At 46.7% G+C, this 26,047-nt stretch overlaps 1 protein-coding gene across 1 annotated transcript in view; it reads left to right on the forward strand.

Moving 5' to 3' along the window:
• The window catches only part of LOC142582461 (DC-STAMP domain-containing protein 2-like), a 71,370-nt gene extending 45,794 nt beyond the window's left edge, over positions 1-25,576 (forward strand). Inside the window, exons 4-10 of the mRNA XM_075692216.1 lie at positions 772-1,099; positions 1,740-1,975; positions 3,051-3,221; positions 7,038-7,139; positions 13,026-13,223; positions 24,069-24,146; positions 24,782-25,576. Coding sequence (XP_075548331.1) covers positions 772-1,099; positions 1,740-1,975; positions 3,051-3,221; positions 7,038-7,139; positions 13,026-13,223; positions 24,069-24,146; positions 24,782-24,999 — 1,331 coding nt within the window. The 3' untranslated portion in view covers positions 25,000-25,576. The remainder of the gene's footprint in view (positions 1-771; positions 1,100-1,739; positions 1,976-3,050; positions 3,222-7,037; positions 7,140-13,025; positions 13,224-24,068; positions 24,147-24,781) is intronic.
• The last annotated feature ends 471 nt before the right edge of the window (positions 25,577-26,047 follow it).

The following is a 26,047-nucleotide window of genomic DNA, read 5'->3' on the forward strand; positions in this document are numbered from 1 at the left end:
GGAAGAGGGTATGCTGAAAAAAAAAAAAAGGTGAACTCAGCGTCGCTCTCTCATTGTCGCAAATGAGGTGTTGCCTGTACGCCTTCTTCGCAGTAAGCGTGGCTGTCTTGCTACCATCGGCACCTTCTTGTCGTGCTAGCGTCGGCTTCTTCCTTGCAGAGGTCGGCCGGGTCTGTACTGACATGGTTGCCGGAGCAATACTGAGAAAACGGAGTTGTTAAGGCAACATTCAACCACGGACAGACACACGCGCATTTACGCTGCTATGCCGACAGAGAAGAGCCGCATATCATGGGACACAGGGAACACACCTGAAAAACTTCGCAAACCGGAGAGCGCACAGAGTATACCCTATTATAGTGCTCAAACCAGACAGGGTCTGACAGGACAGGATGTGCTTGCTTCGTGCTGGCCGCAGCCACGACGTTCATTAACACTACCTTGAAACATTAACTAACGACGGAAATGAAAATAAAAAACTTGGCGTTGAAGAGATAGCAAGAAAAAGTGAGAATCAGGGAAGAAACGCAGGCTGATATTTCGTGCGAATTACGTGGAAGGAAGCATGCAAACGGCGTAATGTGTAGGACAAATAACCAGTATTCTGTTATTGTAACGGAATGAACATTAAGAAAAAGAAAGGCAGTCTGGACAGCAGCGCGTGTCAGACTCTGCATGCGATGCGGGGCTCATGCTGATGATGATGCTGACACTTGTGACGACCTTGAACCATTACGCAAGGAGACCTTACAGTTGCATTTCACGGGACAGCTGTGCGCATACAGGACACGCGGTCTCAGGACAAGTGCGCAGCCATGGCCACGACGATCTGCTCGCTACTAGTTCGCAAGCTTTTCACGGGCCGGCTGATGTTCTGGGTGCAGCAGCAACGCTACATGTACAGCGTGCGGCGTGCTCTGGGGCGCTACAAGTTGGAGCGGGCCAACTCGTGGCGGCGCCGGTGCGGCCTGCAGCCCGTGTACCCGCCGCTGTACCGGCTGCAGCGTTTCATCAGCCGGGTGCTGTGCGCCTCCTTCTGTGCCTGCTGCCACGGAGGGCGCTTGGACAGGGCCGACTTTCAGGGTGGAGGACGCCTGCTGTGAGTGCGCAAAGGGCTCGTCGATCGCCCTCTCACGCAGAACTTGCTCACGGGAGCCGCTTTCCTTATTCCCCCCTTTTTTTCTCTTTCGTGTTTCTGTTCCTTCTCAGTTTTTATCCGTGCCTTCGTTTAAGTTCGAACAGCTTGTCCTGCGGCTTATGTGAATATTTAAATGAAAGCGCGGAGGTGCTCTTCGTGTGAGGCTTGAAGAAGTAGCCTATAAAGAAACTGTTGTCCATTAGCTAACGCATGTATTTGTCTGTCTGACGAGTTCATAGGTTTAGCACGTTCTAGAATTATGTCTTGCGTAGCCCTGGGCAGAGCCAGAAAAGGTGGTGAATCTCCGCTGTAGATGGCGGAGCAGGACACTTCGTACAGCTCACGGGATCTTCAGGTGTCGATCTCGGGGATCAGGTGATGGTGGCTTTCTTATACGTCTTTTTTTTTCGGCAGGTACAGAAGACAGGGACCTCAGTCAGAAGCTATAGCACAGATTTAGCAGAAAAAAGAAACACAGAATGGAGAGACAGCAATTGTTTGAGACAGCGCGATTTCCCGGCAAACATTGTAGCTTGTCGGTGAAACTGCGCGCGCGCACTTCACGGATTGATGACAACGCGCTTCCCACGCTCGCACGCAGGAAGTCCTTGCAGCCGAACACGTTCGAGAACAGGGTGCTCAAGAGCTTCCTGGGCTTCTGCGCCGGCGCGCTGCTGACCGTGCTCCTCAACCTGGTCCTAGTGCGAATATACCAAACCACCAGCTTCGTTCTCTTCCTCGTCGTGTTCGCTTGCGGAACGTTCCTGATGCTCGGCGCGGCCTTCTCCGACACCGTCCGCTGCCTCATTCTACTCACTCTGCCTCAACTCTTCTCCAGTGAGTGTGTAGCCGAACTTCGTATGTTGCACGTCGGCGTTAGGGATGCGCGTCACAATATAATCGAACACCGGAGGTAACTTATTTGACGAGGTGTCGAACGAGTCACTCTGGGCGACTGGTGAATCGGCTGGTGTATAGACGTCGATTATTGACATATACATAACCTCTTGTACTGGCCAGATACCTGTTTGGTGGGGTGAGCCCGTAGATCTTTGGTTTCTGGCGCCATCTTTTGTGAAGGCTCATTCTCGGAGCCGCACGAAAAGATTGGACATGAAGAATGAAAATGCAACACGGTCCATCTTCTTCACATCCCGTCATTTCGCGTTGTTACAAGAATGAACAATCCACGCTAACTCGCCCAACTTTCGATATTACTTGCGGAGGTCTTTGGGGTTAATTTAGTTAAAGGATGTTGTTGAAGTTGTATGGGCACCAGACAAAGGAAGAGAGCAGCTTGTATTCTAAAAGTTTGCACAGCAATGTGTTGTTGGTTCTGCTTCCGTTGACCAGAAATTTGTACATCCCTAATTGCATAGATGGCTAGTCCTGCCAAAACCTCTTCGTTAAACTGTGGCGTCAAACCCATCTTGACTTGGAGAATATTGAACATTGACCAATGAACATTGTCTAGCCATTTCGAACCGACGTACATGCCACGAAAGAAAAAAAGAATTCGATTAAAATTACTATTAGTATTAAGTTGGAAATTGTACTCAGTGTCTGTGTTGAGTTACATCACTACGAAAGTAGCTGGGCTATTTTGAAGTGGCGCATTTATTCTTGAATTACTTTTATGCGCACTATTTACGCTAGAATTGCAGATGAATTAACGCATTGCACAAACAAAATAAGCAGGTCTCCACGCAGGTCTCCAATCAGTTTGCCGGATTTTGGCTCGTGGGGTGCGCGAGGGATGGCACGCTGGTTAAATATCCCGAAAAGCTGGGCAATTGAAACAGCCTCCCCAACTTTTTTCATGAAAGGATCGCACGACTTCGCCCATTTCTGTTTGACGACGGCTCACGCAGCCGAGCCCTATGGCAGATGCAACGCTGCGATTTCGCTTCAGGAGAAGGCCGGCTGGCGCTGACGGCATACATCTACTTCCTGGTGCTCACGGGCCCCGCGGAGAACTTCGCGGCCAACGTGGAGGTCCTGTCGCGAGGCCTCAGCTGCGGCCAGGAGAAAGTGGCCAACGAGACGCGACGCATGCTCGAGGTGGCTACTTCGCCGCTCAAGGGTGAGAAAGAGAGACGCATGCAGGGTGGTTTTTTATGTACTATTTATTTTTGGGCCGCTAAGCCAGAAGCTTGGTTCGTTTCCTGTGGTGAGTAGCTGGAATGGAAATTGTCGCGTGATAAACGTCTCTTGCCTCACGTCTCACGTGCAATATTGTACGCACTCGGTGGTTGTGGCGTTTTGTTGCCGAACATGAGGTCGTGTGTTCGAATGCCGGCCGCGGCGGCTGCGTTCAGATTGGGGCGAAAAGAAAAAAAAACAAACTCTATTCTATTTAGATTTGGTGTGATATAAAGAACTCCCAGGTGTCCAAAGTTAACCCACAAACCTACATTGCACGGCGTCACTTATATATAGCCTGAGTGTTGTTTTCGGACGCTAAACCCCACAAATCAATCAATCAACGTACGCTTGTTTCGTTTTATTAGCCAGCTTAACGTTGTGGAGAGACCGGCGACAAGTTTTACTAACGTTTCCAATATCAATCAATTATAACCAGCATTTCGATTTCTTTTTTGCCGTTTTGTCAAAGTAGGTTTGTTTTCTCGCCGTCAGCCTGGCCTGTTTCCCCACACACTTTCTTAATACCGGACAGCAGTAATTCTGAAGCTCTAGATCTTGGTGCCTTTTGGCACAAACGCTCTTTGTAGCTCGCCAGCAGCCTTGGCATGGAGCCTTTGCTGCATATGAATGTCAAAGTGGTGCGGAAGGATGCCGAAGAACGGAAAAAATGAAAATAGTGAGCTGCATGAGCGCGCAGATGTTGCGGCCCTGATATCTGCCTGAAGAAACAAGTACGGTGAGTTCAGGCAATCAGCGTACTTGCGTTGACCGCTTCATTGAGAGAGCGAAAGAGAGATCTTTAATAAAACACACAAAATTGTGCCAAAGTATATTTAAACGTCTCCATGCTACTCTACTTATAGAAAAGAGGATCGGGGTCAGAAAGTCCCTAGTAAGAAGAGGGCGGGGGAGAAAAAATATACACAAGAAAATATATAGTTATCGTATGTATGCAGTTGGAGGTAACGGTGATGGTATCGATGCCAATAGGTTAGAGCTTGTCAACTGAGCCGATGCTTGAAGGAATGAAAAAATACAATTTAAAGCTTGACGTTGCTTTGAAGAAGGCATATATGTTACAGAGAGTACTACCTCACGTGTTCTTAGTTACCATGAAACGTTCTTATTCTTTTTATCCAGTGTCTTCTTAGTCTACCTAAAATATTTTCAGTAATATGCAGTTTTCTTCTCAACAAGTTTATAATTATCTGCATAAAATGTTAAATAACCCGTATAGCAACTACGGCTGACCCAGTCGGCGTTTTTTTTTTTTCGATTTCCCTCTCTCCTCCTGGTAACAGCAAATGCGTCGGCTCCACTGCTGTGCAGTATTCATTGATCACCCGCATTACTCGGTCGCTAATGCATAAGCTGCGCCGCGTCTTTCTTTTTTTTTACATTAGTGCTTTTCTTTTTCATCGATGTAACTTTGTGCATGCCCTGCTGTTCCGCTCGGACGTGCGAATTCCCCTAGTCTCAGGCGTCAACTTAGCAGCACGGACTGGGCTATGTGCAGCCACAAAGGTAACGATGGGCGCACAGATGACTGGCAGACAGCTGACACGAAGACAAGTTGCATCGCGACGATGCCTGCTTATACGTTCGCAGACTGACAGAAACGCCCGTGGGCTGATGTGTGCAGCACCGGCGAGTGCGTTCGACGTCAATAGTTGTGCACTTCTCTTCCCTCATATTTTACCTCTGTTCATAGTAAAGTCTAGAAAAATGGCGGAGGAGTGTAGAGATAATAGGTGCGCTCACTTACGGCACTCCTTTCTTTTCTTTATTTTTTTTTTTATATCGGAGACCGTAACCTGTGCGTACACCGATCGATGTACCAGGGAGAAAAAAAAAAGAAAAGGAGGGGAATAAATGGGGGAGGGGAAGAAGCCCTGCACAGCTGGGTGTGCGCTCACGCAACTGATATATTATAGCGGTAAAAAAAAAGCGACATGGAGTCCTGGCTGACGCGCAGACTACTTATTGCGATGTGATAAACTTTTAGCAGTAGCCACTTCGTGCTTGTTATCACAGTGGAGATTAGCGACATCAAAAATTGCATCACATGTGAACGCGCGGCAGCTAGCCGTTATACAAATGAGAGTGCGGTTTATTGTTGTTTCGTTCGTATGCTCTGTAGGACTGAGAGTTTGGCGACGGTTTGTCTGTCCTGCATGTACGTAATTATATACGATAATGAAACTTGTTCGCGTAGCTGTCGGTTGAACGAAAAAAAAAGACAGATGAAGAAAACGCAACGAAGGAGATGACCGCAAATATATGCGGGCTAAATCAGAGTCAAGTTAGCATCTCGCATAGCCGCAGTATAGCTCATTGCGTTTCTAAATATCGAGGAACGGTGACAAAGCGGACCGAGCCTGCTTTAATTACACAATTAGAGAGCGTAAGAGTGCCATAAAAATTGTGGGCAGCCTCATTTTCTAACTGCAACACGTGTGATTGTGTAGCCCCTTCTCGTGTAGCTGATGTCCTCTGTGTCAACAGGCAAGAACCTACGAGACTAGTCGTAGCATCTCATTGCGTTGCAAGGCGTGACCCTTGCAACAGCAAACCTTGTGTAGGGTTCCCTGACGGAAATGTTCGATTCCGATCTTGGAGAGAAGGGAGGAGAGAGTGTTGTTAAGCATTTACTTGACCTCGTTCCTGTGTCTGCGCTGTGGCGGAAACGTCCTGCGTCCGACCGAGAAAATTGAAGCTTCTCCGTTGCTGCTGGACAATCTGGACACCAGGATTTTCGGAAACTGCAACCGTAAATACGGACGCACACTACTGCGAAAACCACCGAGAATTGTCTTTAACGCTTTTCTCGTTTTGCTTTGCTCATAAAAGCGCGTTGTGTGCCTACACTCTAAAAACAGGTTTACACCCTTTGGGGCGTATATCTGACACACAATAATAATCGTCATCTGCCTTGCTTGCGTTTCCTTTCTTGAAAACACCGAGCCCGCAACTTTCCTGTCGGCAATGCTATGTCAGGCTGATAACGCGCATGCCGTTCGTTACTGGGAAGTACCAGGCTCGCAGCGTTAAAGAAAGAAAATGCGAACAAGACAGATGACGTTTATTGTTGTGCGGCAAGATACGACTCAAAGGGTGTAAACTTAGAGTGTAGTGTTATTTTCACCATCAGAATTTTAAATTGTACAGCTAGGGTATCTTTTCTAAATATTTTTTTCGCAAGTCCACTGTAGGCAATGTTCATTTGACATTTAAAGGAAAGACCACATGAACATAACATGAAAGAGCGTATGAACATAAGGGAGCGAATGTAAATGAATGTATATTTTTTTGTTGTTTCTTTGCAGTCAGGGTCCATGATTCAGTAGGATTCAGTAGGATTATTACGTTTGATCTGCGTGTGCTTGCATAGACCGGTTCTCGCAACGAGTAGCAGCATACGAGGCCACCGGGCGAGTGTCCAAACGTCTCGATGCCCTGCTTCCACGTGACCGCGTACTGTGTCGTGACGTCACGACACAGTATCCTCCTGGCAACGAAACCGAAACTGGCTGTAGAAAAGCTAAAAAAAAAAACAATAGCCAGAAATATGTCAGCACACCTTAAGGTAAAAATCTTAAGTTTCGACACTGAATTTGCGCGACGTTGGTAGTGTGGATACATATACTATGTAGATATCAGAGACATCTACTTCTGTGCAAAGTTTTCAGGCGTCGTATACTCAACCTTATTTATTATTGTTACTTCTTTTTTACTCCTTGCTTCATTGTTTCAGCTGTGTACGACAGGGTTAAAAAGGTCATAAAGCTGCTTCTGGACTTCGGATCCCTCATGAAAAAGGCATTCCTCTCAATCAAGAATCTCTTCACCGAAATCTGTACGTATCTTGTTTGTGCTGACGTTATCGTCTAAATTAACGCGCGAATTCTCTAGCTCTCTCTTTTTGCTTGTGGCACGCGTCGTTTACTTTTTGCAGGTGACCGCTTATCACTTATACAGAATTATCGTCGTGATTTTGCCACGTGTCTCCAACACGCGCTTGCTGTATCGAAAACTTCGTGAGCGTCATTGCCAATTCAACGAAGCGGTTGTTCCAATTCAGGTTGTACGCGTGGCGAGAATAATGTGTTACAATCTTATATCTACGAGGGCACCCGTCATTGCTCGGGCATGTGGAATGACGAATGAATGAATTCCGAGATCGCGCATGCAGTTTCCGAGTTTTCGACAAAACATTTACTAGGGGGACCCTACCGCTAGCGCCTATGAGAGCTACAAGTTCGGCGGTCGATCGTGTGATCGGTTCTACATGGATTAGCCTAAGTTTCGTCCTTTCTGCTGCAGAGGGCATTGTGACTTTGCACTGAATGAATAATTTCCAACAAAATATTGCGACGTTGTAGCGGCGGTGAAGAACCATGGGCAGTACCAAAACTGTGATTCGTGAATGAACTCTTTATTGGGCGATATCTTAACCAGACAAGCAAGTAACACTCAAATCGCAGCGATAGAGGCGAGCACAGTCGTCGGCCGTCGAAATCTGAACTCATGATTCAAGTGTATCCGCTATTTATACATGACCATCGTAACATCGTAAGTGTACTTTTCAGAGCAATCGACGGTGCTCGCTGTCGCGCTCGAGAGTGTACAAGAGCATTCGCGTCATGCGCGTAATCTTAATATATGCAGGACTTTTCTGTTATGGAATCCGCGGCAATATTCAACATTCTAAGAAATGTTTGCACCCTTTGGGGCTTACTTTGTCCTCTAGCAATAATCATCACCTATCTGACTTGCCTTTCTTTCCTTTAACGCTGCATGCGCGCCCGATACTCCACAAACGGTATACCCGTTATCAGCTTGACACGGCATTCTTGACAGCACTTTAAAAAAGTTTACACCCTTTGGGTGATATCTTGTCTCACGACAATAATCGTCATCTCTCTTGCCCACATTTCCTTTTTTTAACGCTGCGAGCTTGGTACTTCCAAGTCACGAACAGCATGCGCGTTATCAGCGTTACATAGCATTCTTGACAGGAAACTAGCGAGCGCAGAGTTTTCAAGAAGACAAACGCAAGTAAGACCAACAACCATTATCGTTGTGGGACAAAAATACGCCACTTTTGGGGTGTACACTTTTTTTAGAGAAGAATTTTCGGATGCAGCATACTCTAAAAAAATGTTTACACCCTTTAAGGCGTATCTTGTCCACAATAGATAATCAAACACTTCTCCTTCAAGCGTATAATTCATTTACTTAAGCGAAATTTTCTGCAGTGCCTTCTTTTCCGGTTCTGTTCCCGACTCCCGGCTCCCGACTTGTTGCCGCGTAAAGTGGGCTGGGTCGGTCCTAAGATGGGTCGTTCACGAAGGCAGTGAAAATCACAGTCGCATGGATCACGTTTGCCTCGTGGGGAGGGGAGGGAGGTGGAGTCCGGCGTCTTGCTGATTTTCAGGCCAGGCACGTAATCGCTGTGCTGCAAAACACGTTGCAGAATATGAACATTTTTAGAGCATTTACTTGACCGCGTGACTAAAGTTTCGCTTCACATGGATCCGAAAATGCGCATCGGATCTGCACTTTTTTTCCCTTTGTATTAGAGCACTCAGTCGGCTACGCGCTTGAACTCAGTTCAAATCACCTTCGTTTATCGAAAACGCAGAAATGATTGCGATACGGTGGAGCAGGGTGAACAACAGGCAAAATGTAGGCGATTCCAGCCAAACACAGACTTTTCTTTGGCAAGTGCGAACAGCCCAAAGGCACGCGTTTTGCTCCTAATTAATCTAGCAATATCATCTTCGAATCTGAATTACTAGTGAAGAAAATGTAATCGTCTTTAAGACCAAGCAGTCTGATCGGGATAACTGTTGCGTCAGTATAGTGCGTCTGCTCCGTATGCATAACCTTGGTGCAGCGCCTCGAAAAAATGGCAAAACAAAATCAAAGAGTTTCGGTAAGATTTTTTTTTTAGTATCGCGTCCTTGCAACCGTATAAGGTGTCACTGTCGTCGTGCATGATTGAAGAGTCAGCGACAGTGTTACGTAGTTTGTTCGCTGTGCTCGCACCTAAAATGCACAGCTCATTCTATTCGGCCGCTCCATTCGGGACGGGACGCACAAACACGCAGCGCAGGATAGCTGCGGGATCGCACAAACGGCCGCCTTCTTCTTGGTGTATTTGGTCCTCGGGTCATGAGCTTACCACCAAACAAGCCTATGGTTCGGTCCGGCTCCCAGCTGCGTCAAAACTTTCGCACCGATAGCCGTGCGGTGGGGTGGTGTTAGGAGGGAGGACTGAGCTGACCTTTCTGGCTAACTGGTATCGCGAGGATTACCAAGAGACACTAGAGCGTTGTACTACTCGTAGCTCATTGTTCCTGTGAGGCTGGATGGAGTTTAACAGCCTGCGCGCCTTAAATGTTAAATGTTCGTTCGCATAAGCTCTCTGCAGCCGACGCATAGGTTACGCCTATTCGCCGATTTGCCACTTTCTGGTTTCTGTTATGGGTCGTCATCGTGAAATGTTCACTTGAAAGGAGTCCCTTGTGTTTTGAAGTTTCTCTTATTGGCCGACTGCGTGAAAGATTCACTACTCGCGCGCTGCAGTCAAAACAGCTTTGCTAGAACCAGATCAAATGTTTTACAACATTCGTGGCACGGAAAACTAAGTACCTGAGGGATTTTACGTGAAGAAGTACTGATCAATTCAGAAAGCGAGGGACTCGACTGGCACTGTTTATTCCTGATTAACTTGAGATTGAGGGAGGTGCTTGGTCGCAGTGATTATTTGCATTTGTCATACAGTGCAACAGGGCTTGAAAAGTTAGGGTTGTAGGTTTTGGGAAAAGGGGGGGGGGGGTTAGTCGGTGCTATTTGGAAAGTTACCATCCTTGTGGGGGTACTGTTCTATAGTAAAGATAGTTACGAACAGGACCAGAACACCTCCCTGAGATAAAATACTCGTCATGATGCCACTTTATACATACAAAGATTCACTCTGTTCGTCGAATCGACTATGTGCCTTTTTGATGTTGAAAATAGCAGTAATCGTTCCTCAGAGCGTAGCGCTTCATACTGGAGAACGAGGTTTGCACGCGGCATAAACAGCATGCATGGTATGAGTGAGGCCTTGCGCAAGCTCATTTACGAACGTACTCCTTGATCACAAACGTGCGCATCAATAAATAAGTGCGCTTATAATCGATAAATACACATTCCGGCTTTGTGCTGTGGAACCAATCTGGGAGAGATGAAGGAAGAAAGACAGACCCTCACCCTTGTGTTTTCTTTTTGAAGAGTTCCATCTGAGCAAATTTTAATAGAAAATCATTTACTGCTTTGCACGTGACTAAGTGACTTTCGTAAGACAGACGTGACTTTCTCACAAACCAAGGAAACAACAGCTGCCACAACCTCACCGCTTTGATTAAGCCAAGAAGGCGCGCACACGTGCTTGCGACCAGATCGGACGTCCTATGATTTGCGCATATACCTCGTTCCGAAAGAGAGAATATAGCCACGTCTGCATTCGAGAGAGACAGTTCTATTACTGCGCTGCTGAGCGTATATCCAAGGCTGCCGTGCAGATAAGCAGAAATTGCTCAACCGGTTTGTCGACCGGTTGTCAGTACGAGCCACTTCGCATGGCGCGCAGGGGGCAATATATCTTGCGCTCTGAGTTATTTACAAGAGCAGGCCACTCCGTGGGGCTTCGAAGAACATCGCTGTCGTGCACCTGGGAGTTGGCGGATGCCGAACTTGGTGTCTGGACGTAACTTTTGCGTACTCAAGCGTAACAAACAATGCGCGATCGACAACTAGCCTTCCCTACTGCTTCTGTGTTCTAAGAAGCGATGAAGGCGAGCCGGGCTTATTGCGACAACGGGTATAGCATCGAAGGTTCTCGTCGGGCTGCGGTACGAAACAGTGAAGTGGAGAAAATATGATGGATCGTTTCTTTCTTTTTGAGTCGACGATAATAAACGTTATAACCCCCTAGGCTTTGTGTGTTCAGAGCAGCGGACGTGAGACGGGAGGCAACTAACTATAGCTTATAGTCGAACCTCGTATGAACGGCTATAAATCACAGAGCTCCGTCGACTCAGGAGAAGTGGAAGGACCGTCGAGAATCCAGACATTGCGGTACTGCCGTGCCACCGCTTGCCCCGGGGAGCTCAGCGAAAACTTCAACGCTAGTTAGATTGACGAGCGAGCTCCGGCAGTCGCTCATTACGCACCAGCGCACTGCCCCACTCTTCTCAGGCTAGTTATGGTGACTGCCTTGCCAATACTAGCGATACTGCAGGTTGACCTGGAAGTCATGGACCATTTCGAGTATCTTTAAATTTGAGCGTGGACAAACGGAACAGCGAACTTTTAAATTTTATGACTGTATATGTAGCGTGTCCCGCGTAACTTTAGCCAAACTTTAAGAACATCGAAATGCCACGCAGCAGGACAGAACCAAGGTAATGCTGCTTGCCGTCGCTTGGAGATACTCAGATAATTTTTGCATTCCGCCTAAAAACATAATTAGAGTCATTAATTAGTCAACTTCTCAAATATGATAGTTAGATGGAAAGTGTCTACGAGAAAATTGTAGAGCAATATGAAAAGCACCCGCTACAGCTTTCTGTTGTTCAATACGAGCTACATAAAAGTGTTCTTCCGAGCTTGAAAGAAGCACGCGAATACACCCAAAGTGCCTCGAGCGGCCGGCTTCTTTCTTTCTCTCTCTCTCTCTCTCTCTCTCTCTCTCTCTCTCTCTATATATATATATATATATATATATATATATATATATATATATATATATATATATATATATATATATATATATATATATATATATATATATTGAGGATTGGCCGAGTTGGTATTGCATTCTAGAACTGATAGAGCGCAACATACAAAGGAAGAAATAAGCCGAGCCGGCCAGATAAAGGAACATAGGGCTGTGTTTTTATCTGGCCGGCTCGGCTTGTTTCTTCCTTTGTATGTTGCGCTGTACCAGTTCTAGGTCAGTTAGACTTCTTTAATGCAAAGTGGAAAGAGTGTATGTGTAAATTGTGGGAAGCCGCGGTCACATGCCTGGTAGACACATACACTCTTTCCACTTTGCATTAAAAAAGTTTAACTGACCTAGATTACAATACTGACCAGGGGAGCGTTATGTGCTGGGGTGAACTCAAGCTGCTGGAGTCACTGTTGATGATGTAATGACGTAATGATGGTGTGCTAATTTTATGAGGCCGGCAGATGTAACTTCACAAGGCTGCTGCATGCGTACTTAGTGGGACCGTCAGTTTTGAGCTAATGGGGAAGAGCAAAAAGAAACGTAAAACGGTACCTGTCTTGTTCACATATGCAGTTGCCCGTCAGTTAAGATCTATTAGCGTTCCGACAAGTTTCGTTACAACACGACCCCGTGCATGCGAGTTTTCCTCCTTGGGGAAGCCGTGCATTAGCGACGATGCGCAACGCGCACACTTTCCGAGACGCGGTGGGCCTGACCTGAAGAGGAGCGTCATGAAAGCAGAAATTGTACGTCTAATCAGTGGCGGCATCTTCACTTAGCCAGTTCTCAACCAGCACAACATTTTCAGTGCACATAGGTCCCCTGCACGCGAGGACATGGTGTGCACCGTCAGGAACTGCTCATACCTTCTCATACCATCTCGATATGAAGTGGCTGCTTGATGTGTTAATTGCCGATGCTTCCAACGCTCCGTGCCGTGCGTCGCCGCTGCTGTCGCAGTCGCAGCCATCCGCCGCGCCATCCGGTGGCTGTACAACCTGGTAAACGTGTGCAACCGCCGCATGGGCGAGCCCTACGAGAAGTGCCGCAAGCCGCTGATGGACGCGTACGCCGACTGCTTGGAGATGATGCCCGACCTTCTTGAGTGGATCTGCTCGCCTGTCAAAGCGGTCGAGCAGGTCTGTTACGTCGCGAAAGGTAAGCACGCCCTTCTGCGTGCACAATCGCTTGTGACTATGGGAACGCGAATCGCGCACGTTCGAACTCGGACATTGTGTACTTGCCGAGGAAATGCGCAAAATGCGATTACTCAACCGCAAAGAAGCTATACAGTGTCTTATTTGTACGTGCACGCGTTCAGGGTATGCGTGTGTATGTGAAGCATGTTGACTGTCTGCGATTCTTCCGCCCCGGGCTCAACAACTGTGACATGTTGCGTGTGGTCACGAGATCGAGTGCCCTTCGCGGTGGCCGCATTTCGAATGGGACAGAATCAGTAAGATGAGGACCTTGTACAAAGATGCCGGCGTACTCATAATGTATTCAAATGCCTAGAACAATGACGTCTATCACACAGGCGTAGCTTCATGACGGTAAACTGAATCAGTCATCCGTTAGTTAAATGTATGCTCAATATGCCGTGACGTTAAACCCATTAAGTCAACCATCATTGAACAATCCGTTAATTCAGAATGCATCTACTACATATGGGCTCACAAATTGCTTTATGTAAGAGCACCGTAGCAAATGGGCTGACTAATCCAGAATAGCCTGCAAAAAAGATATAGTGAACGAACCGGTCAATAACGAGCACCTGAAAGGAACGAAAGCTTTGCGAATGCGACGCTGGGTCTTAACGCTGTGCATGAAAAAGACAGACAACCCCAACAGTATCTGTGCCAGATGAATAACATATAGATAAGGTTGGACAAGTACCTCGAATGCGCTCGTATGACCTCTGTAACCTAAAAACACGTGGTTTGCGACCATTATTTTTCTCGCACTACACAAGGTATCTTACAAGCAGACGTGGAATCGAGCTCCGAACGAGTGAATAGCTTCCTGCTGGCCGCGCAATGATATTTTTGTTGCGAACATATGCTGTTTGCAGGAAACGTATGGACCGTCACTGCTAGCCAATCAGATGGCCGCTCGCAAAAGCTGCGCATGCTTCACACGCGCAGTTCTTGTGAGCTGCACATATCTCGGATATTTCTGGTACATACGACCGGGGAGATTTAGTCAGTCAGGTGCGTGGGCACACGATATGACAGTAGCTTAGAGCAATCTCTTCTTGCGGCTTGCGTTATTAAATTCTGGGGTTTCACGTGGCAAAACCACGGTATGGTTATGAAGCATGCCGCAGTGGAGGACTCCAGATTAATTTTGTCCACCTGGGATTCCTTAACGTGTACCTAATGCGTGGTCCACAGGCGTCTTTTCTTTCTTTGCTTTTTTTTTTCATTTCGCCTCCCATCGAAATGCGGCCGCTGTGGTCGGGATTTGATCCCACGCCTCTGGACTTGGCAGCGCGACGCCAAAGCCACTACGGCACCACGACGGGTGCGTCTTGCGTTAAAAAAAAAGAAAAAAAAAAACAAAACATAGGCTTCGCGTAGGTCGAGAACTAGTGACGTGGCTATTCATAAACAGAATGTGGCCTGGGTTAGAATTTCAACCTTAAAAATTAAATTCTGGGATTTTACGTGCAAAAAGAAAAACAAAAACAAAAAAGAACTCGATCTGATTTTAAGGCACGCCGTAGTAGGGGACTTCGGACGGATTGATTTTGACTACCTGGAGTTCATTAACGTGTACCTAAATCTAAGTGCACCGGCGCTTCTGGATTTCGCTTACACCGAAATGCGGCCGCGGCGGCCGGGATCGAACCCACGGCCTCGAGTTCAGCAACGCAACGCCATAGCCACTAAGCCAGCGCGGCAGGTAACTTCAACCTTGCACCTTCTGAGCATAGCGCTCTCAGCATATGAGGCACAGCCTCGCGTCTTCATGAGTTTCGTTCGTCGAGCTACTTTATACGTCGTGACGTAGAGTGAAAAATCCTCCACTTTTCAGCCAGAAGTAAACGCGATGTGCGGTGTCCCGGTCAGCAGGTGATGTCACGCCCTTCTGCGTGTTAATTCCTGCGGTATGCGCGTACAGTGCTCATAAATTGGAATGCGAACAGCAGCAAACGCCTTTTACGCCTACTTACTGATATATAGAAGCGTGGCGTCTAATCGCTGGGTAGCCAGTTTCTAAGCATGGAGCAGTTACACTTGTACGTTTGGGAGTCTGAAATAAGCCAGTGTTACAAATGCAGGTGAAAATCTTAAACGAAATCATGCATTGAAGTAGTTTCAGAATCGTTCTCGTGTGACTTTATGAACATTGTAGAGGGCATGAAAACGTGTTCAGCTGAAGTCCCCATGCTATATTCATGCAATATTCATGTTGTTGCCGCTTTCCTTTACGCACATGTACAAAATGGGCATTGTTGTTTTGATAAAGGAGTAAAAGAAAGACGAACTTATTGAAGAAATCAGACCCATTTACAACTGATCGTGGACTTATTTATTAGAAAACGGCGCAGAACGGATCTCTGGCATCCCACATGTCCAGGCCGCTGTGGCCAACATTTTTAGATGGTTGGCTGTGGCTAACGCAGTTCTGAAGCGGCGACCTCAATACACAGAGCGTATCATCGGCGTATTTCATGCCAAGGAGCTGTACGACGTAAAACCATTCCATTCTGGTTTTATTACAGTCACATGGTGTCAAATTTTCGTAACCGCCGCCGCAAGCATGGAGGGGGGGGGGGGGGAGGGACTTGACGTGCAGCGTTGTTTGAACAGCCCAATCAAACGCGCTCCTCGATAATAAGAGGTCACTTTCGTTTGCTTTCTAAGCTAATAGCATTGCCTACCTGCCTACCTTGGGAGGTTTTTATTGTCTCACTTGCTGACAAGAGGTAAGGAGCGCGCAGCAGGGCAAAGGGTTTAGGACGGAGCCGAGCTAGCGCAGGGAAAGTAGATAAGCTGGTGGGGAGAGGTGTGCCGCCGTCTGCGATTGGTCCACTTCTCCTTACCCATATATCTTGCGGTGGCTGGTCGAAAATCGCGGTGGCGTTCAACCGGGCAGTTAAAAATGCCACTAAAACGCGTCCGCAGCGAAGAAGAGTTGCAGAGCGATGTCGTATACACGTGCCGAAACTACACTACCTAGACAGCACAAGGCCTTTTCACTCCGATCCATGATGCCATGTTACCTGGCCCGACTGCCATGGAATCTAATGGAGATGCTCCCGAGTAGGCAACCGTGATTTTTACGTCTCTGCTTTCATCACGCCAGCTTGTCAACGGAAATTTCTGGCCAGGTATAGCGTGACGTCAAGTATCGTAGTAAGCAGGCCTTGTGCTATCTAGGTGTTGTTGGCTAAAAGGGCCCCATAACGTCATACTGCCACGCAGAAATGTTTATTATGCGCATATAAATCTTCCGGCAGCTCCGGGTAGCCACTGCCAGCGCAACTGGCGGGCAGCTATCTTCTATTTCTTTCGGAACGGGGCATTCTCTGTCTATTCCAAGAAGAAGAAGAAACTTTATTAAAGAATGGTCCGGAAGTTTTTGTTGTGGTGGCCTCAGGTGGCGGCTCGAAGTCCTTGGACTCGGGCGGCACCTTCGGCTTGCCGGACGGCCCAGAGGGGATCTGCGAACTCTGAACTTTTGAGAGCCGCCTCCCAGCGGCGGCGACGCCGACGAAGAAGGTCCGCAGCGGCTCCCGCAGCATGGGCGGCGTCGGGAAGAAGCGAGCTCGAGGCTTCCCGTGCTCTGGCAACGGCCGCGATTATGGACGCGTCGCGAACGGAGCTGGTTTCATTACCGTTGTTGTCGGCACATTCCCAGAGCATGTGTCGCAGCGTTGCTCTTTGTCCTCAAGCTTTACACGCATCTGTTGGATATAAACGCGGGTAGCAGTGATGTAAGACGGCGGGGATAGGGTAGGTGTGTGTCTGGAGCAACTGTAATGTTACGGCCTCGTTCCTGTTTAATTTATCGTGCGGTGGCGGGAATGTGCATCTTGGCTATTAAAAAAAATATTCAGCATATTAATGACGTCTTTGCACTGCAAAATAATTTACACCCTAAAAAGTGAAAAAGGGTGTAAATGTGTCTATAACTCACACCCTTCGGGTGTTATCTATATAACGGACACCCTAAGGGTGTGAGTTATAGACACATTTACACCCTTTTTCACTTTTTAGGGTGTAAATTATTTTGCAGTGTGGTGCGTACACGTCACTTTGACATGGTGAGATTGACGGTTTTGTGATGTCGAGTGAGAGACAGGTGGAGTGGGCACAGTCCGAAAACACTTTTTACCAATAGCGGAGTGCTAACGACCAAAATGATATTTGATGTGATGAAAAGGCATTTGATTTAGTGGATATGCCAACAGTAATGGAGGCATTGCGTTCATATCTTCGGAAATATCTACAAAGATTCCATAACTACTTTGGTTTTCTACAAGAAAAGTGGAAAATTACGTATCAAGTAAAAGGTCAGGCAAGTAGACACATCTTGAAACTGTATAAGCGCACAACTGTTGTGCGCTTTTACAGTTTAAAGATGCAAGTAAACGAACTAGCCCAGTTATCCATTCCGTTACAAGTGAAAACAGTCTCTCCAATGCTCTTCGCTGCTGTACTGGATGTTTAGAAGTATGCCCGCTATTATACTGGGAAGGCTTAGGAGTGAGGATCAACGGCGAATGTCTCAACAACCATTGGTTTGCACATGGCATTGTCCAGTTCAGCAACACAGGCATGAATTGCAACAAATGTGTACATAGTCATGCATAATCTGTGTGTATACGTGACATCGGCTTTCGCAGTTTTCGCGACGGCGCCTGACAGACGGGAAAAGTGGACGTGACCCGAAAATTTTTTGAACAATCGTGGAGGGTTAACGGCAGCAATATAATTGAAACACTTTGGAATAGGTTTATGGTATGCGCCGAAATGACACACCTGGGTTTTACCCATGCTGACGCGTCCATTCTGGGTGCCATTGAATCAGCACGCTTAAATCTAGATCGAAATGTGTTCCACATGTCTATAGATTAAAGCCGATGACCCATGGCATCGAGCATCGCGTTGTGATCTATAATAAGCGGAATCATAACAGCAGATGTCTTGAAGCGCACGTCACCGATTTGGTTAGTTTTGAAGGATGATTGCAGTCTATTTCGCGATGTAAACTTACGCGTACAACTCGGTAATTTGAAAGCGAGTTTGTGAACATTTGGTAATTATTCAAGAGTTCGTTTCAGCACACTTACCGTGCTGCGTGTTCTTGCAAAAGAAAGCTGCAAAGATATATTTGGCTATATGTCATCGGAAAGGCCTTCTCAAAAGAAAATGGACCATCTCTAAGAGTTTGTTAACACGCATTTGTAGCCATACTTCACGCAATATTCTTTGTCCTCACCGCCGTTTGCTTACACTTCAAAAAAAGAGTAGAATGTATCCCATGAGGGCGAAAATGTGATCGAGTCGTCGAATTTCACGTCTATACCCCCAGGGCCCTTACATTTATAACGCTTTTGCCAGTCCATGCAAACATTGGTGTTTTAGAACGACTGAAACACATTCCAATTGTTTGACGAGGAAAGTGAATTAAACGGGAAAATGGTCGCTTTGCACTGCTGAACAAATTTTCGGAAGCCCGCTGGGACGTCACCAAGCACGCGGGCCTGGACATTGGTGGACCGCGTTTTTATCGTCGAGTCGCTCTTGCAGCGGGCGTTTTCATTAGCCACAAAGGGATGAATTAACGCACAAGAAACGCCAATACTTATTTTGTGCGTTTATCCTCTACCGCTATAAGCACAATAACCGAGCTAAGCCGGGCATTAATTTACTATGGCCGTGTTTGTACGAAAGTAGCTCACTTATGTATATGGCTTCGGCCGGACCTCGCGTGGGTGGATATATGCGGGTCGCCATAATACACTATGGTTATAAGTAAGGAGGGCGGACAAAGAATCCAGTCCCAGAGCTTATTATGCGCCCGAGCAGTTTCGAAAATTGAGCAATTGTGAGCTTCGACGTCTATGCGGTGCTGCTTGAAAAAGGCCTGCTGGACACTGGGCGCGTAGAATAGGGGATGGTGCGCGTTCGAGTCGGCTTTGGGACTCGACCGGAGCAGTTGACTTTTTGGCGCGCACGTACCTTTATGACTTTTCCTTTACGCAGGACGTTTTTCTTTAGACCATACAGATCTTTTTTTTTTTCATAAAAATGTAATGAGAGCAGCGAACGTGGTGCTTTTGCAGACGAGTTCCTAAGCGAGGTGAACATACTCTGCCGCTAATGCCATGAGCTTCCGAAGGCTAATTAATAGGAATTCATTAAATTTTAATTACTACTGGGGGGGCAGTTGTCTAAAGGGCAAATTTGGAAGTAGTCACATTTTAATGCAGATATATTTTTTCATGTCTTGAAAATCGCAGCTAATTCGAGATATTCATCATGGAATTCAAATTATGGGATTTTACATGCCAAAACTATTTCATTATGGAATTCCAAAGCTTAAAGAACATCGAGACCGAGCGCGTGCCGCTGCGTGTCAGACGGCAACCGTGGCGGCAACGCTCCGTCATGAAGCCTTGGGCGAATATTGAATGATAGTAGCATGTCGCGTTAAATTACGACCCGGCGCTAAGCCGCGCATGCTTGCCAGGCACCGAGTAAGATAGACTGGATCGCCCACTTGCCTATCTTGCAACGCATTTGCTGCGGTCAAGTAGCGTCCGAGAGACAAAACGCGCCCAACGCTCCGTCGTGCTCTCTGCCTCCGCTTGCCTCCTCTCCTTTTCTTCGCTTTCCGGGGCACTCTCTTTTCGCTCTTCCCTGGGTGCGGGTAATCAATTCACGCCGCCTTGCGGTCAAGTCACGAATTGATCACGTCGAAAACCTCACGAGTAGCAAAAATCAGTCAAGCGCACCGAGATTTGTTGCCCGTGTCGCCCCGTGAAATACGATGTTATTGCGGCACGCTGTTCGCTTGCAAATGCGATTGGAAAAGATGCGACCGCGGACGCTATCGGCAAACGAGCGAAATGCGAACAATGAAGACGAAATAATGGCAGGCGGCCGTGGAGTGAGTGAAGAAGGAAAAAAAAAAGTCTGCCAGATGAACAGACAAGTGGCATTAGCTGTTAAAGGTACAGGACGACGGCAGGCCGATGAATTGAAATTAAAATGTAGCGGTTCGTGCTTGAATGCTCCTTTGGAGGTGAACCGATGCTGTTGTCACATATTAAACAGTCGTACATGATGCGTTATAGCGATTCATGGCATCAAACGTGCAATAAAGCTTCTGTTACTGGATTCTAGGTGAGTATTTAGTTCCGCGCATGGGAGTGAGATAGTAGATGGTGGTGGTGGAGTAAGGTGGTGGTATTTTCCTTTGGGAGAAAACAGCCTTCGTGTTTTTTAATATCTAGGACTTATTTCAAGCGTAAATTATGAACTAGCTGCCAGAAACCTTGCACCACTTATAAGTAAAATTCTAGTGCATAACGTTAGCGCGTTTCTTTCTTTCTTTCTTTCTTTCTTTCTTTCTTTCTTTCTTTCTTTCTTTCCTTCTTTCTTTCACGAAGGAGCTGTACTTATGAAGCAAAAACGACCGAGATTGTTTTCCGGCAACGTGTTCAGCTGATTCTTTCGTATGCTTGTGCGCGCTCGGGTGGCGGATGACATACGCGCGACGCGGCAGCGACTTGTCGTCCTGTCCGCCGCTGACACCACTCCAGACGAGGGCGATTAAATTCAGCGCCTTCTATGATCTTCGTCACGAAGTCACGCTCGCGCGGCACTCTAAAAAAAGTTTACACCCTTTGGAGCTTATCTTGCCCCCAAACAATCGTCATCTGCCTTGCTTGCGCTTCTTCTTTTAAAAATGCTGCGCTCGATACTTTCCTGTCGAGAATGATCTATCATGCTGATAACGCGCATGCAGTTCATGACTTGGAAGTACACTCTTAGACAAAGTTACACCCTTTGGGGTGTATCTCTGCCTCACAACAATAATCGTCATCTGTCTTTCTTGCGTTTCCTTTCTTTAACGCTGCGAGCTCGGTACTTCTAAGACATGAACAGCATGCGCGTTAGCAGCATGACAGAGCATTCTCGACAGGAAAGTAGCGAGCGCAGCGTTTTCAAGAAAGGAAGCCCAAGCAAGACTGGCGACAATTATTGTTCTGTGGCAAGATACGACCCAAAGGGTGTACATTTATTTAAGAATGTATTTTACTCCGCGTTGTCAAGCAAAGCGTGTTGTATACTGCCGCGACTGGCCGAGACGTTCAAACTTCCGCGCGCTTGTCGTCACAGGGTATTTCCGTCTGATAGGAACGCGGAACCGCCTTTTCTGCGCTTCTGGCGTGGTCGGTTTCGATATTGCCTGTATTTACCGTTGAAATTCGATGATAAATATCTCGAAGAAGGTGCGACTTTCAAGATTAAAGCAAAATTAGGGTGCGTTAAAATGTGACTGCGTTCAAATTCGCCATTTGAGCAACTGCCCTTAAGCCTCTAATAAAAGAAGTTAATTACTACATTTTTGTTAATTAGTCTTGTGAAGCTCACGTTATTTGTGGCAAGGTATGTCCACCTCGCCTAAAGAAACCTTTACAGAAATGCGACGTTCGCTGCGCTTATAGCCTTCTTATTAAAAATCCGTATTCTTTAAAAATCTGTATGGTTAAAAAAAAAACATCATGTATATTTGATTTTAAGCGGCCCTCACGCGGAAATAACTAAAATGCAAGTAAGGTTCTTTTAAAGAACGCGCGTTTTTTGTGTGTCTGTTCGGGTTTAATTATTGTGACACCTGATATGTACATAAAAAGTGAGGTAAATGACGAAGTCTCAATTGAAAGATACGCATCTATTGCGCGTACAGGTTCAGCGCAGGCCTAATACGTGTTGCGTGATGACTAATGCTGGGTAATTAGGCGTGCATCCTGTCCTGAGCGTCCGGTTTTAAAATACTTCGACTGACACCCGGAGAACATGATAAATACTTTGGTTGATCTGTTGCGTAGCGTCACTATACATATGTATATCTATGTGTACGCGGCGAATGTGTTCTGTGAGTTTGTGTTTGATTCAAACCCCTGTACAGTGATATCTGCTGACATTGCATGTTTAGACAGACGCAGCTGTGATTTATTCTGACAGCTCGCTTTTTTGAAGAAATGGCTGTGCTAACAACCACGTTTTTGTGGCCGAGGTATCCCGTTCGTATATTTAGCAGAGTCAGTGCTAAATAACTGTGAAATACGAAGCAGAAGTCGGGCACTCGCAGTTCAGCGTCCACTCTGACATGGCTGTCAATAGTTTATTTGAAATGCTTATATTTTACGTTGTAGTTAGCGTGCCAAAGGCACACGCTGGGGGGCGGACTGCTATGGTAGCATTGCCGCTTCAAGCGCAAGTGTGCAGTTTCAAGCCTGGATGCTGAAGGACGGGCTGCGAGGGTGGGCGTGTCTGTCATATTTCGCTCGGGAATGCACCTACCCGTGTTTTCGCTTCTATAGAGAACATCTTGACTTTACAAACTACAATACCTGGAATGTTATATTCCTCTAGACATATGAACGCAAAGGATTAGTTGGGCGCCATTCTGGGCTTTCTTACTCGATAAGAAACATAGCTTCGCACACTCTCGAAGGAAAGTCGAGTCCAAAGGCTGTCGCGGTAACGAAGTTTTCGAGCACTTGCGGCAGGCGCCATGCGAAGATACACCGCTCTTCCAGAACTCTCTCGACGATCGGTAATGCGATTTATTCCACAGCAGCGTTGCGCGGCGGCATATATATATATATATATATATATATATATATATATATATATATATATATATATATATATATATATATATATATATATATATATATATATATATATAAAGTGGCTCTGTATAGTAAGGCTATGTGCTTCCGCGTGTCAAATTCCATTTGCGCCGGGTTTCCAAGATAAGCTCGCCGCAAGTCACCACAGTGGACACCGGACCGTTGTGAACGCACGCTCTCAAGCATGCGAAGATTGACAGTGCACGAAAAGTATTCGTCGTTCTTAGCATAAATAAATAAATAAATAAATAAATAAACACGTGTTTTTACTCCGCGATGTGAACGGAATAACAAGGTGAGGGATTCGCTTGGTGTCTTGTTTGCGTGGTAGGAAATATGGGTACTGCGCAAATTCGAATAGTGTAGAACAGATGGAAAAGTACTTCGACCAATGCACCGGAAAAGAATGACACGTGGGCAACTCCCGTCACACTCGTTTAGAAAAGTGCCGAATAGGGACAGTGAAATGCCTTATTGGAGGAGACATTTGCATGGTGTAATTTTTATTCTGTATCCAGTATCCGGAAAACGCACATGCGCTTTTACTTGCGTTTTTACTATGCAAATGATTGCGTTGCTTGGATGTAACATGCTGCGTTGGAACATTTAGCGGCTGTCTTGAGCGGTTGTTGGAAGCAGGTTTCTGCACTGAGATTTCAGTTCACTCTTTAGAGCTTTTATATGAGCGCTGTGTGGCTATGAAGTGGAGGCATAGTGTTGTTGATTAGCTAAAAGGTAGGTCAACCATTTTCTGACTTTGCGTCTCTTATACATACATACAATGTCACCAAAAGGCCTGAAAACTGGCTGTCACACGCGAAAGCAGCGAGTAAAAAAAAGAAAGTCAATTACCTTTTCAAGTGCGTTTGAGCTGACTCGGGCACGGCGTTACCTTGACTGGGCCCAGATCTTACTATTTTTCCGATGGGCTCTTACGAACATTCGACATTGGCTCGCGTGCATTTGCGCCCTTGTTATCTCTGACATCGGCACTTGTGCGGCACAGTTAAGAAAATATAAAAAAATATATATTTAAATGGATAACAGATTAGAATGAAAAGATTCATTAAAGATAGGGCCCCTTATGCGCTTACATTTTCTTTACCAATTCCATTTCCTAGTGATCACCGTCCTCTGTGCCATACCGGCTATGATTATTGACTTCGTCAAGGTACAAGTGATCGACAGAATCGAACGAGGTGAGTGGGTGTGTCGCTTTAAATGTTTAAACAACAACAACAAGTCGTCTTTTGTGCAGCATATGACGATTCATTGCGGTGTTCAGTAGAGGTCAGGTGTGTCCAACGGGCAAAAACAAACGATTGAGTTCAGCATATGCCTTATGAACATCGCGAATGCATGGAAGACAGAACGAACGCTGAAGTTTTTGTAAAGTTACCATGCACAGAAAACAGCAGCTATTACAAATATGCAACGTCGTGAAACGTTCTGCGCATAAGATCATTGAAAAACGCAATTCAGTTCATGTACACCATCCGCGCATACATGCAGCCGTCGCCAAATATCTGCCATAGCATCATCAAAATTAGGTCTGACTAGTGCACTAATAAATGCAAGAATGGTGCAACAGGAAAAAAAAAAAAGGAAGAGTTGACTTGTCATTCCGAATATGAATATTCCTTTGTGGGTGCCCTTGTATAGACAAGTGAGCGCCATTTTTTTTCGGCCTTTTTTGTAATTATTAGGGGGAGGGGGTGGTACCTTAGACTAATGGCAGACAGTGCCAAAAATCTTTGTAGCTTCCACCTTGATAAAGCGCTGTTTGGGACGTCACAGCCACGACCAGGTGTTGCTTTCTCTCTCCCTGGCTCAGCGATGCGCAGCTTCCTTGAGCGAGCCTACACGGCATTCTACGTGAACGTGACGGTGACACACCAGTACAACTACAGCCTCGAGTACAGCCGCACACCCGCCGAGGTGCGTGGCCACGTGTTGGGAGAACTGCACGCGCGCGTCGCCCTCTTCGCCGCTCTCTTCAAGTTGCTCAGCAACGGGGTGCTGGTCGGGTTCCTCTATGTCGCGTACGGGTGAGTGTACGCCGTTGGCTATGCTCTGCCGATTGCCGACTCCACCGCGCGGTTAGTAGCAAATAATTCCCTTGATATGCGAGGACAAATACATACTAGTGATTTCGCAGGGCAGAAGTGGGGACGTAATCCTAGGCACGAAGGCCTTGTTGTTTTACGCCATTCAGGAATTACACATTCTTTCACCCTTGGTCATCCGGGCTTGATTTGTTAGTTTTTCAAAGCGAAGCTTTCTTTGCCTCTTGCCCCAACTTTTAGGTTCTGGCTGATGTCTTGCACGATTGGCCGGTACCGGACATAGTGCAAATCGATGCGCCCTGTATAATCACACACGTAAGCGTTTACGTGCGCGTCAGTGCTTACCGTGAGCTCCAGCGCCAGCCGCCTTCGTGGTCATTCCGCTGTATTCGTTGCGTCATTTCATCACTTTTCTGCCATTGTGATCACTCCTTTGTTGTAATGCCGTCGTCATCCTTCCAACGTCTTCGCTCTATCGCGTCACTGCGTTGTCGTGTCGTCGTCATCACGCCCCCATCGTCGAACCATCGTCGCCATACCGTCATCATTCCACCTTCATAATTCCATCGTCATCATTCCATCGTCGTCATTCCATCTTCATCATTCCATCGTCATTATTCCATCGTCGTCATGCCATCGCCGTTACGCAGTCACCGTCGTGGTGTCGGGGTCGTTCCATCTTCGTCATTCTGTCGTAGTCATTCCACAGTCGTCACGCCGTCGTCGTCATAGCAATGTCGTAATTCCAGTTTCGTTCTCCCATTATCTTAGCGCAGTCGTGGTCATATCATAGTCATCATTCCGGCGTGGTCATCCCTTTGTCATCAAGTCGTCGTCATCATATCATCGCCGTTATGCCATTGTCCTCATTGCGTCGAAATGCGGCCGCCGCGGCCGGGCATTCCATCGTCGTCATGAAGTCGAAATCATGCCGTCGCGGTTATTGGATGGTCGCCATTTTGTCTTAACGATTCCGGCGTTTGTCATGCCGTCGTCGTCTTTCCATCGTCATTCTTACATCCTCGTCAATTCCT

Source organism: Dermacentor variabilis, chromosome 5 (genome assembly GCF_050947875.1).
Source record: "Dermacentor variabilis isolate Ectoservices chromosome 5, ASM5094787v1, whole genome shotgun sequence".
Classification (NCBI taxonomy): Eukaryota; Metazoa; Arthropoda; class Arachnida; order Ixodida; family Ixodidae; genus Dermacentor; species Dermacentor variabilis.